At 41.3% G+C, this 13,596-nt stretch overlaps 1 protein-coding gene across 12 annotated transcripts in view; it reads right to left on the reverse strand.

The window, feature by feature from the left end:
* SYBU (syntabulin) overlaps positions 1 to 13,596 on the reverse strand; it is a 108,878-nt gene that overhangs the window by 29,424 nt on the left and 65,858 nt on the right. Inside the window, exon 1 of one of the 12 annotated variants that reach the window (XM_038555361.1) lies at positions 7,564 to 7,791. The exons of the other annotated variants lie outside the window; for them this stretch is intronic. Coding sequence (XP_038411289.1) covers positions 7,564 to 7,591 — 28 coding nt within the window. The 5' untranslated portion in view covers positions 7,592 to 7,791. Of the gene's footprint in view, positions 1 to 7,563; positions 7,792 to 13,596 lie in introns of those variants that run through there. 12 annotated transcript variants of the gene reach the window in all.

A 13,596-nucleotide genomic window follows, 5' to 3' on the forward strand; every position in this document is an offset into this window, starting at 1 on the left:
CTTCCTTCTTCTCTCCCTTCAGTTGAATTGACAGACTAGTATTATTGACAAGTAGGAAAAATATCCCCTCTACTCCTATCTCCATCCCATATGCCCAAATCTCTCAAAATTCAAGTTTTTGGCTCCAAACTTGAGAAGCAAAAATTGTGCAGCCTGGGAAGACCTCTGTCTTATTCATCCCTGTTTCCCCAAGGCTGAGCACAGTGCCCAACATATAGTTGGCTCAGAACAATAGTTATTGAATTAGGAGAAAAAAGGTACTGAAAGAACTTATAAATTTGACTGTGGAAATAACCCCACTCACTTTTGAGAAATCACAAAGGAAGAGAAGTAGCAGGCTGGAGAAGGAATATACACGCCATACGAAAGTACTGGATAAGGGGTACCTGAATGGCTCAGTGGTTGAACATCTGCCTTTGGCTCAGGTCATGATCCTGAGGTCCTGGGATCGAGTCCCACATCAGGCTTCCTGCAGGGGAGTTTCCTGACAGAGTTAGGATTGCAGGCTGCCACCTAAATCATAGATGTGGCATTTGGTGGGCATTTAGTCCAACACTTAGGAGAATCTTACAAACAAGGCTGACATGCACACTGGATGAGGGCCCAGTCTGGTACCTGGAGGATGTTGACTAATGGATTGCCTGTCAACCTCGAGGGAAATCTCCAGTAATGTGTCACCTGACTCCATCCTTGTCCTTAACCTATTTAACATGCTTTATTAATGACATGAATGAAAACATGAAAGGTATGGCACCGTCGGCAGACTATGGATTCCACAGGCCTTGAATAGATGAGATGAATGATACAACAAAGGGTGGAGTCGGGTACTAACATTACGAGCTGCCATGTGCCAAAAGCACAAGGTGTTAAAAACTCTAATTCCTCTCAAAAACACAGGGTGTCGACAAGGAAACTGTCCTGAGCGTGATGAGATTTGCCCCAGGCCATGAGCTGTACTAACAGGAGAGCTGGCTTGTCTGAGTCCAGAGTCTACCTTCTTCACTCTCTCTGCTTGGCACTTTGTGATCAGAATCTGCAAAGATCTAAGAACTAGAAACCAAGATGATAACATTCAATTTAGTCCATTTCCGATATGCAATAAACTTTGTACCTGCTAAGGCCCTGGGGCAGGCAGTTGGAGAGGAGGGCCTGGAGAAGGAGATGTCTAGTGCTCTAAGATCCTTCTCGGAGCAAATGAGCCACACAAACAGATAGCACATGAGAGGTCACGGTGAGTGCAAAACAGATGGAGGGGTCCTAAGGGATCATGGAGGAAGGAGAAATACTCCCAGCTAGGATATGTCATGGATGAGATGCCACTTGAGACAGGCCTCCAACACTGGATAGAATATGAACAAGTGTCGGGGGTGTAGAAGGGAGCCTTGCAGGCGACAAGGATAGCATGAACTGAAACATGGGAGAAAGGAACACACAGGGAATATTCAGAACACATTCAGTCCCTTGTTTGGCTGGAGTATAGGTATCAGACGAGATAAAGAAGCCACAAAGGTGGTTTGTACCTCGAAGAGTTGAAGCATGTGAACGCTACGCTAAGGGCATTTACTCTGAAGGCAAGAGGGAGCCATGAAGAGCCTGGAATTGGGGGAGGGGGCAGGTAATAGGAACACAGAGATGTTTTTTGCAGCTATCATAGCAGCAATATCTGGAGGAAAGGCTGGACACTGGAAGTCAGGGCAGGTGTCTAATACAGTTAGGAGGTGGGTCATATGGTAAAGTGAGGAGAGCCCTGACAGTGGAGACCCTTTCCAGTTCTGAATTCTTAGGTTCAGGAAACTAACTGCATCGGGTCAAAAATCATTTAAACCTCCAGGTAAATAAAAGAATTTAAAACAGGAAAAGCAGAAATTAAGTAAAATGCTAACCAATACTTTCCCCTTGTGTTCCATGCTTGACTGCAGTGCTACTTACATAAGAGAACAATTGAGTCCCAATTTCTGCACAGAGTGGAAAAACAAACCATTCGGGAATTATCACAATAAAATGAAAGGAAAAAAATGTCTCTCATATTGCCTGAGGACTATGTGAAAAATTAAATCACCTAATCAGAATGGATTGAGAGGCTCCAAGATCAATGCTAGATTTAATCTAGCACTGTGAAGTCAATCTTTAATACAAATATCTTTTATTTGCAAGCACGAATGTCAATAAGGTAGAACAAATAAACTGGGTAAATTCTGGCCATTTCTGGCATCTGTAGAGTGTTGGAACAAAAGCAAATGGAGAAATGGAAGGCCTAGAGGGGTTTGTTTTAATTCAGACATGTGTTCAAGGGTCGGGAAGAGGGAATAACAAAGTCACATGGAATTGTTTCCAGGAGAAAGCCTGGCAACACAACAGAGAGAATTCTGGATCAGAGGCCTGGCTTGCAGGAGAGCAGGTGCAAGGCAGGTGGACAGCTCCCGAGCTCCGCCCAGAGAGGGCTGTCCCAGGCCCGGCTGAGCCTGAGCCCCAGAACCCACCCAGCCAGAGCACTTCACCTCGGAGGCAGTGCTCCCACTGTGACCTTCCAGAGCTGGGTGCACGTTGGTGAGAGAGACAAAGCATTCTGCAAACCAGTTCAGCTTCTGGCAGCAAGCTCCAGCATTTCACCTCACACCATTGTTTATCAATTAAAAACTATCTGAACTCTCAAGCTTCCGAACAAAATGTTTTTGAATGTCCCCCCTGAGAAAGTTCTGTACTGATTTTTGTGTGGTTTTTTAGCACTTAAAAAAGAATGGAGCACACTCACAATGAGATTATGCTCTGCACACAAATTATGCTCTGAATTTCCATGGACTTGTTTAATGGAACCTTCCCCAGGATCTCAACTCGAAGTGACATCTGGCATGGAGCACACATTCCCGGGCCAACACTTTGCTTGCCCTGCTGCTCTGCCCTTCCCCCAGCCCTCCACAAGTTAACTTTTAGATTCAAGTGTACTCAGTGTTCTCTCTTCTCTTCTTTCCTCCTCGCCCCACAATGTTCTTTGAAAAACCAAAATGGAATGGAAAAGCAAAGCAGACCGTTACAAAAATACAGAGGCCACTCTCTTTGGGATCACTGGAGAATAACTACTTGGCAGTAAAACAGACAGTATGATAAGTAGGAAATGGTAGTTTGAAAATATCCCCGAACTATTAAATAGTGTATAATTAATTTCTGTAGACTGTATCTAGAAGCACTCCAAGGAGGCAAATATAACAAAAGCTCAAAAGGAATAAGCTCGCTAAAGCTGAATTCCAGTATCTCCCTGACATATAGCACTACACAAATATCCTCTGCGTTCTGGGGCATAACCTTCTATTCACAAACCTCTAGGGAGGACCTACTAAGTTCTAGACACTGTGCTAATTATGAGGAACATAAAGGCACAGAAAACATGGCTCCAAGACTTTAAAATTTTACCCCTGTGTCTCTAACCTATTTGTAGGGAACACATATTTAAAATGGTAAGATCGTTTTTAAAGTGCAAGGAAATGATAAAACGCACATTTCAATATCGCGGTCACCTCTGGTGGAAGGCAGAGAATGGGATCTGAGAGATCACGCAGACAGCTTGGTGGTGATAATTCTGAAAATGGAAGGTGGATCACAAATACCTGCCTTATTATTGTAGCGAAAGGCTTACGCGTGTGTTATATATATATATATATAATCTTGTGCATTACATTTTATCCATAATACTAAAAAGAAACAGGGAAGCAGCTCAAATGAATTTAAAATAAAAGATAATAAAATGATAAGGAAAGAAAGAGAAAGAAAACCTGGTCCATGACCTAGAAAGGCTCATTCCCCAGCAGAAGGAAGAGCCATCTAAAAAAAAAAGTATTAAATATAACACAGTGATCATAACAATAGAATTTTTTAAAAAATTCTAAGGGAGTACATAGTATTTAAGTTAACAGAAATGGCATGTGAAATTCGGATTCCCAAGTGTCTTTGCATTTAAGAACCTGGTTTAACCCTTTGTAAGTGTCCATACCACATTACTTCCCCTGGGGTGCTTTCCAGACTCCCAAAGTCTGGGTTCCACCATCCTTCTTTGCACACTCATGGGGGCCTGCACTTCCCCCAGAAACATGTCACACATGTTACAGGGGGCCCCGTGTTTACTGTTATATCCCAGTACCTGGCTCACTACCTGGCTCATCAATAACTACTTGCTGAGAAAACAAATTGGTAGCATTACTGGTTCAGTTCTGTTAAGTGGTGGCTGAGAGTAAAGAGAAAAGGTAAGGGTGGAAATGTTAAGCCAGAGAATCCCACCCAAAATTCAAGGATGCCTCAGCCTTTTACAGACAAAACCGCTTTACTATCCCTGGTAAGCGAGGCTTGGCAAGATACGACACCAGAGCACCACTTACAGATCCCAACCCATTGCTCTGCATGCCCTAGAGCTTCTCAGCCTGTGGCCTGTATCCTTCCCTTCTTCCATTAACTGAGGGGAAGAGCATTGGATGTCAGGCAGTATCAGGTTCAGGCACAACCTCCATCTCTCAAGAACAGTCAGGTCCGCCCATAGTCTCGGCAGAAATCAGATCTTCCTGGCAGAGGCTTGCAAAGCCTGCCTATCTCAGCCACAGGGGTGAGTACAAGAAGCCAAACACTCAGGAAGATCCAGTTTCCCCGAATAGTGCTGTTGCCCCACAAGACCCAAGGAAGCATCCCTCCCTCTGAAACTGCTACCAACTCCCACAGCTGAGAAAGGACTCAGCAAGCAGAACCGAGAGCTCCAAATGCTCTTCAGATGTCAACAAAGGATGTGACCCACGACACATGCCTGCAGCACCAAGTGCCTAACCAACCCTTGACAAACTGTGCATCATCAGAGCATGTGACTGTATGACCGAAAACAATGGAAAAGAAAGTGGGGCATTATTTGGTCACAGACCACCACAGCACAGATAAAAGGTCACCATGTTGGTGGGGATGTTGCTAAGGATTTACTGTCTGCCTTGAACCATTACAACAGAAGGCTTATTCTAGCTACATGATCTGAGTGATATTGCATATGAAATCAAGTTTAGCATAATATATTGAGCTATATATTTGGACACACGATGATTTTCAAGTTCCTAAACTCCAGAGAGCTCATTTTAAAATCACATCGTAAAAATGTCTTCCTCTTTTTTCCACTCAAGTGAATTGGTACAGTCCTTGTTCCACATGCCATGTTCTTTCCAGGGCAAACAGATGGAAAGATGGGCTATGCCAGAAAGAAGATATGGAAAATGAAAATGACATAAAATTAAAAATAAAGTTGCAAAATGCAATTTGGGTCAGCTCCTCCTGCGTTTTTAAAATCAGCACCAGCAGGTTCTGCGCATAGGACACTGGTTTTAGATATTTTCTTTTGGCTCAGATGTCACACAGGATTAGTGCAAAAGGAAAGATCCCAGCATGGGGCCTATTTTTATACAGATTAATCAATCATTTCCTGTCTCTTCCTCTCCCATCACTCCCCAAACTTTCAACTTAATGAAACTGCTTTCTTTTCAAAGTGTGTCATTTACTGCACTCTGAACGGAAATCCTTTCAGGAAAGGGAGTAGGCGTAGACTTTGAGCCTAGATTTTTCACTGTCACATTTTTAATTTATTATAAATATTAACAACTTATAAAAAAAAACAACTTATGCCATGGCCTAGCCCCTTTTATCTTATATATCCATTGTGGCATGCTACATACCCTTTAGTGGCAGCAAAAGGAACAGGCAGGTTTTATTATATGTATGTATAGCCATTTAACAAAAAGAGAAAGGCACGCATTGGAAAAGAGAAAACTATTACATATCTCACATTTTGTTAGGTACATTACCACATATACCGAATGCCATAATTGCCATCAGAATATCAAGCACATAGTTAGATTCTTAGTGGTGAGTATTTGATAGAAAATTTGATAGGCTCAATGGAGCCAAACCAAAGAATTGTGCAAGCTCTAAGCTATAGCCTTCCTTGACTATACAGCATCACAGAAATGGTGACGATGCTGCTCATAGTGATTGTAATACAACAGCTAATATTTATTGTATGCCATGTGCCACTGATTATGTCACTGAATTTTCAAAGCCTTATGTCATAGGCACTATTTATTATTCACTATTATTCACTATACAGATGAGGAAACAGTTTCAGAGAGGAGATTCACACATTTTGAGGTGAAAAAAAATCCCACACTGTGCTGGTTTGCAGAGATGGGCAGGAGAATTTATCCCAGACAGATCAAGATGGGGAAATGGGGCCTTAAGCTACCAATCAGCTGAAAAACATTGGGAAAAGTGTCATTGACATTGTTTGCATGTCTCCAAAACCATGATCACAACAGAGTTCATCATGCCTCCTTATTTGTCTGCTGCTCCTTCGAAGGATGGAAATGATATTTATAAAACATTAAGGCAATGACCTAAAGCCTAATCTCCATAACAAAGTCAGATGCAGACTAGTCATACATAGTACAGTTCACATTCTCAAAGGGTGGTAACTCTTCACCATTTTTGGCAATTAAAATTGAGGCATGACTAAAGTTGTCCTTTGCTGAATGGTCAGTCAATAGTACAGAAAATAAGAGAAATTTACAATCTAGCACAATATTCTGTGCTCACTTTTTTATGTGATTAAAACTGAAGTCCTCTTTTTTTTTTTTTCTGAAGTCCTCTTATACTAATGTTACACACGTTTTGCTTTTTGTTTAGAGTTGTTTTATCTACTGTGAATGATCTAAAAATCTAAATTTTACACAATTTAAAAGCTATTGAACTACATTTAGGCTTACCATATGTATAGTCTTTCTTTGTTTCTACTAATTAATTTTAACACCACAAGCATTAATCATTTGCCCACCAGATGAAAATCACTTTAAGATGACTCATGTGTTTTACAACATTGCAAACCCAACCCGTATGTTCTTGGAATGCAGAGTAAAGAGGAAATGTTGGATCAAATCAGTTAATAAAAAAAAGAACACTCTTCCACATCCCGATTCCACGAACATGAAGAGTTCCAGAATTTCTACTGGATGCCACGTGAGAAAAGTAAATTAAAACTGGTCAGAGATGTGCTCTGAATAATTTTGACGAACTGGCACACATGAGCACATGAGCAAGCTCTCTCCTGATAATAAATACATGGCGTCTCAGCCTACACAGAGGCCCACTGCAACTATGCGCAGTGCCAATTAGCATTAATTGTGGTTGTGCTCCTCTATTCCCATAGCACAGGACTGAGTAAGGCCAGGCTTTGCATTGACAAATGCACCAAGCAATGCTCAGAGTTAGAAGAGCATTCTAACACATAAAAGTCCATAGTCAATTTTTCTTGTTTTGGCTTCAAATTGCACAAACAGACTCACCCCTTAAAGGGGTATTTAAAACAATGTGTGTATGTGTGTGTTTAAAAGTTTGGTTATAGACTCTGCATTCAGAATATCTGAGAGGCAGAGTTGAAAATTTCCTTTCAGTCTACATTGTTAGCCTACCACAACTAACTTTACACACGCATGCATACACGAAGAGCATATCCTCCATGACTATTATTTACTTACTGTGACTAATACTACTTACTTAGCAGGTAAGCTCCGTAGACTTTCATGGCAAACACTGCCTCTGCAAACAGCCTCCCGCCACAGGCTGGGGTACGTCTTGTGCAGAAATACAGTGTGAGCAGCTCATCTCTCCGTGGAGTACAGTCTCAGAGTGGGGTATCCATGGAGACAGAGCCTCCTCCATGTGCAGGGCAAGGAAGTTACTCTGCTGGGCACCATAGCAACAGGAGGCAGAGGGATGGCTGGCCTATCAGGGAAGAGCAGGGGAGCTTCTCCCTGGTGACTGCAGCATTTCAAATGAAACCATCGCCCTCATGAATGGACACAAAGCATTTAAAGAAATACCAAATTGTCAAATAGAAGGAAATGCCTACACAACAGTCAGGGCTAATCCTTTGACAATGTCGGAGCAAAACACTGTCTTTCTACAATGATTATGTCTCAATGGGCAAGAAAGAAATTAGAGCAAAACCCCACACATTCCTAAATTTAGTGGCATGCATGTGAAGCTTTGAAAAAAAAATGTACTTGGTGTACTCCATGAATTCCAGCTATTTAAATATGCAAGGCACTTTATAGTGCTGCCCAAGAGAGAAGAACAGGAGAGATCTGTTGTTCTGAAGGGAGAAAAGGGAATCGAGGAATCTCTGGGACCACCCTCAGCATAGTCCTTCCAAATGCTGAGAGTAAACACATTTATTCAGCTTCCACCAAAGCCCTCCATTATATCAGAATAATTCTTACAAAAGAGGCATCTGTGATAAAACCAGACCGATACAGAGGAGATGGTGAGTGGACATTCAAATGCTTTAACACTGTGCTATTTGTCAACTTTCTCCACTTCTTATCACAGTGATCATTTATTGAACACCTACTGTATACCAGGCAAACACCATCACTTCAAACACAGCTTCTTGCCAAATACTGACATTGGTTTTTGTAGATACATGATGTACATGTTTACTGCTAAAGCTGTGCTACTTGTAAACTATCCTCATTTCTTATTTAATAGCAATGATGATAATGATCATTTACTGAACACTGCATACCAGACAAACACCATTACTACAAACACAGTACTAACAATGATCTTTGTGATGTGCATGTTGACCTCTTAGTGTGTGCAGTATGCATATGCTCTGCTATATACCCAACACGTTTCAGGATTCTCACAGTAACGTTTAAAAGCTAGCTATTAATCATTCCTTCATATTACAAAGAAAAAGTGAAGACATTTTTTTGTGTTACAAAAGAAACTCTTGGGCAGCCCTTGTGGCTCAGCGGTTTAGCGCCGCCTTCAGTCCAGGGTGGGATCCTGGAGACCTGGGATCGAGTCCCACATGGGGCTCCCTTCATGGAGCCTGCTTCTCCCTCTGCCTCTCTCTCTCTGTGTCTCTCATGAATAAATAAAGTCTAAAAAAAAAAAAAAAAACCCTCTTTTGCCCACTAACTTCCCTTCGCCCATAGCTCTGCAGGAGGCCTGGTGTACCCTATTCAGTGTCTAAATATAAGGTGAAGTAACCCTTCTTCCACAATTACCTCTCAGAAAAGAAGAAACCCCATATATCAGAGTCTTTCCAAAGCCTCTTCTTACAGAGCTCTTGCTCATAAGTACTTTCTTTGAACAAAAAATGCCATTTGAAAAAGACATCAGTCTAAATTGACCTCAATCTGTGCTAGTTTCGGCTGCCTTTGGAGGTCGACTGATGGGATTGTTTAAAATGAAGGAGGACAAGAAATTAAAAAAAAAAACAGATTTTGTAATTATTCCTGTGACTCTTCCAGCCTTTAAAAGAACACTTTATTTTCTTTTTTAAAGATTTTATTTATTTATTCATGAGAGTCACAGAGAGGGAGAGAGAGGAAGAGACACAGGCAGAGGGAGAAGCAGGCTCCATGCAGGGAGCCCGATGTGGGACTTGATCCTGGGTCTCCAGGATCAGGCCCTGGGCCGAAGGCAGTGCTAAACCGCTGAGCCACCCAGGCTGCCCTAAAAGGACACTTTAAATAGCAATATAGTCAATGGTTAAATTGTACAGATCACGAAAACCCCTATCCTTTGCTAACTGAACTCAAGAACCAAACGGCTTTGGATAGTGAAGAATACTCATATAGACTGACAGGAAAACAGAAAAGTCAGCTGTCCCCATGCTGTATAGCCAATGTTGTCCCCCAGTGTCTACCTCCATTCTTCCCTTCTTCCACTAAATAGGTGCCTGTTGACTAAGTGTCCTGGGATATAATTGCAAATGACTTCCACAACCTGACCTTAAAATGACTGAGTGGTCCCTTTCACCCTTCCTGCTGCCTGGTGGATGACAGCCACCTTGACATAGCTGCCGACCAGTCTCAATTACCCAAGTACCTAGGTTTTGTTCAGCAAGAGACAAACTTCTGTCTGGTTTTAACCTCTGTATTTTAAAGTCTTTATTTACAGTAACTTAACTGATACCCTCATAATACTTATAGGCTTAAAAAAAAATGTCCAATGAGAGGACCAGACACAGACTCAAAGTTGTTTCATATCCACAAATTAGGTGAAGGTGAAAATGATGTGCTCTAGAAAAGTCAGATGGGTTGAAAAGTAACTCTAGCGATGAGAACTGAATTTAAAAAATTACATCAGCTATGAATTTTAAAAAATCAATGTTTCTAGGGGCCCCTAGGGTGGCTCAGTCAGTTAGGTGACTGACTCTTAATTTCGACTCAGGTCATGATCTCAGGGTTGGGGGACTGGAGCCTGGAATCGGGCTCCTGTTCAGTGGGGAATATGCTAGGGAATCTCTCCTCTGCCTCTACCCCTCCTTCCAACCGCTGCTCATGCTCTTTCTTTCTCTCAAATAAATAATCTTTAAAAAAAATGTTGGTAAATGAATAATATAGTAAAAGTAAGTACATTTAACTAAGATAGCAAATTAAAAAAACCCATCAGATACTATTTCATCTGTATCTCCAAAGATTTACTTGAGCTAGCAAATGAAATAAAACTTTTTTATTCTCCTTTGGGAAATGGGGGACATTACATTCTTTCATATGCACTGTGTCCCTATACTTTTCTGTTTCCACTGCCTTCTTCCTAGGCTAAGCCATCTTAATTTAGCATACCTGCTTCTGGTTTTACCTCTTGATAATCCAAGCTCCACAGAGTAGCCAGAAGGATCTCAAACATTTACCTTAAATTATGTCTCTCTTCTTAAAACCCTCCAATGGCTTTGCAGTACTCTAACAATACAGGCTCACCTGCTACTGCTCTTTACCTTCCTAACTCACTGCCCTACACACCCACTCAGCCCTCCCTAAACATGAAGGAATATGGCTAAGTTCTCAGCTCAAATGTCATCGCCCCAGACACTCCTCTGCTCACCCTCTATAGAGCATTACCTTGTTTTGCTTGTCACTATCTGAACTCATCTTGTTTGTCTGCTTGTGTATCAGCCATCTCCCCATGTTAAAGGCAGACTCCATGAGAACAGGTATCTGTGTTTCTTCCCTCTCTCCTTAATGCCTAGAGCAATGGTGTCAGCACAGAATAAATGCTTAATAACTATTAGTTGAAGGAATGAATGAATGAATGAACGAACGAAAGTTAATCAATGAATCCTGGCTAGAATTCAAGCAGAGGTTTAGCAGAACCTCTTATATGTGAAAAAGTGAGGGTTTCCTTCCTTTCCTTTAGTTTCTACCATGAGCATCACCTTTCCACAAAGCCATAAACATTCTAGGCCATGCATTTCCAAGTATAAGCCCACTATAGCCAAGTTCATAGAGCATCACCTTAGTTTACCAAGACCTGCATCCTTCGTTGCTATCAGATACAAGCTTAGGTGGTAAAAACTTTAATGCAGTTAATTACCCAAATTAACATACTATGTGTGGTTCAACATAAAACTTTTTGTCAATAACCCTGCTGTATGCCAAAACGCCACACAACAAATTATACCAACAAAGAAGACAGATCAGGGTATTTACCCCTTTGGCTCTTTTCCTGTCAGGGGTTTCCTTCCTCTACCAAAGCTGCTTCACACGTGGCCTCAGAGCTCTCTCCCTCTGGGTTCTGGGTAACTCTACCCACGTCTTGGCCCTTCAGGATGTAGGAATGGCTCCAAGGTGCTGCCAGGGCCAAGTAGTTCACCATGCCTTGTTGGATCCCCTTAATCATGCCCACTGCATGCAGAGTCTCTTCAATAAACTCACCTCAATTAGTACAAAAAAAGGTCCAATCTGAAGCATATATCTGCATGATTTATAACTCTTGGTTTCCAAGTTTATGTATAAAATAAGTTTCTAGGTTTATTTCTCTTATGTTGGCAGTTTATAAATATGTCTAACGGTGGGTGTGTGGTCTGCTGAAACATCTGCCCCGTATGGGAGACCAATAATGCTTTGCTCTCAACACATTAGAGCACTTAGTAAGCATTTGGCAGGACCCCAAACCAGTGGCTAGAACGCTGTACATGCAATAAATCCCAGCAGACTCAGAATCTGGATGGCAGTCACCTTTGGGAATAAGAGGATTATAATTCACTAATTCTTAGGGGGAAAACCATTAACGGACCAGTTGGTACCATTATAATGATTGGGTGCATCATCAAAAGCACAGATGGGAGAAAGTCATGAGAGTAAATATGTAACCCCACCATAAAGATAAACACTTCCGTTCACTCATCACATTTAAGCTTTATTTTACTGGTCTGGTCTCTGTAGGGGAGAAGTGATAGATTGTATAACAGTCCACCACAAAACATTCTCTGCTGTCTCCTGGGTGAGCATTCTTTCTCTCAGGGTGAAAGAAAGGTTCAGAGACCCATTTCAGTATAAACGCAGGACCTCTTGTTTAAATTGACAAAAGTCTACTAATGATCTCTGCTTAGGAAAGTATTCATGATATGCAGGGCAGCACAATAAACATCCTGACAAGTAGGAAAGGACGAGTTTATGATGGGGAACACTGAAGACCTTAACATTCCTCTGATGTTCATAGCCTTCGGGTTTATTTTTTTTATAAGATTTTATTTATTTATTGAGAGACACACAGAGAGAGGCAGAGACACAGGCAGGGGAAGAAGCAGGCTCCCCTTGGGGAGCCCAGTGTGGGACCCCAGGATCACGACCTCAGCCAAAAGCAAACACTCAACCACTGAGCCACCCAGGCGTCCCAGCCTCAGGGTTTATTGATCTGCATCCAAACAATCTTGTATGTTCAACTCTGTGGACTTTACATTGAGGTTCATTGATTTTCTTATCAGCAACAGCTAGCATAATCTACATATGGACTATATTAGCTAATTTATGAAAATTAGTAAGAATTTTTAGGTTCTGCAGACATTAAAGGAAAATAATTTGTCTTATTCAACACATCTCTCAATTGTCACACTCCCTGATTGTAATTAAAATTATTCCCTTGAAGACAGACCTACAATCAGCACAATGGTTAAGAGTTAATAGCAAGACTGCCCTGTTGAAAATCTACTTACAAGCTGTATAACCTTGGATAAGTTATTTAACTTCTCTGTGCCTCAGTTTCTCCATCTGTAATATAGGGGACAAATAATATCCTTTTCTTTCACAGATGTTAGGATGAAAGACTAACATGCTTGGACTTTTGCTGGGGGTGGTCAGCATTCCATAAATGTTAGCTAAAAAATATTGTTTTAAAAATATTTCACTTTTAAAAGTAATCTCTACATCCAACATGGGGCTTGAACTCATAACCCTAAGATTAAGAGTCACATGCCCTACTGTGTGATCCAGACAGGCGCCTCTAGCTAAAAAATTTTTAAATTCAGTTTCAGAGAGTTACTCAAGCCCCACAATTACATCTCACATATCCTTCCTGATATTTTCATAAGGTTTTCTGTATCTAAAATAGATTACAGCCTTTACGTGAGGCTAGCTTTTGCTACTGCAAGACCTTTGATTGTACTATAAGCTATTACAAAAATAACACCTTGCCGGGAATGCTGGAAGTTTCCATAGAACCAAAATCTTTTAGTACTAAACTTTTAGTTGCTTCCACTCTATGAAAAAAAAAAATATTTCTAAAATGCTTAAG

Source organism: Canis lupus, chromosome 13, assembly GCF_011100685.1.
Source record: "Canis lupus familiaris isolate Mischka breed German Shepherd chromosome 13, alternate assembly UU_Cfam_GSD_1.0, whole genome shotgun sequence".
NCBI lineage: Eukaryota > Metazoa > Chordata > Mammalia > Carnivora > Canidae > Canis > Canis lupus.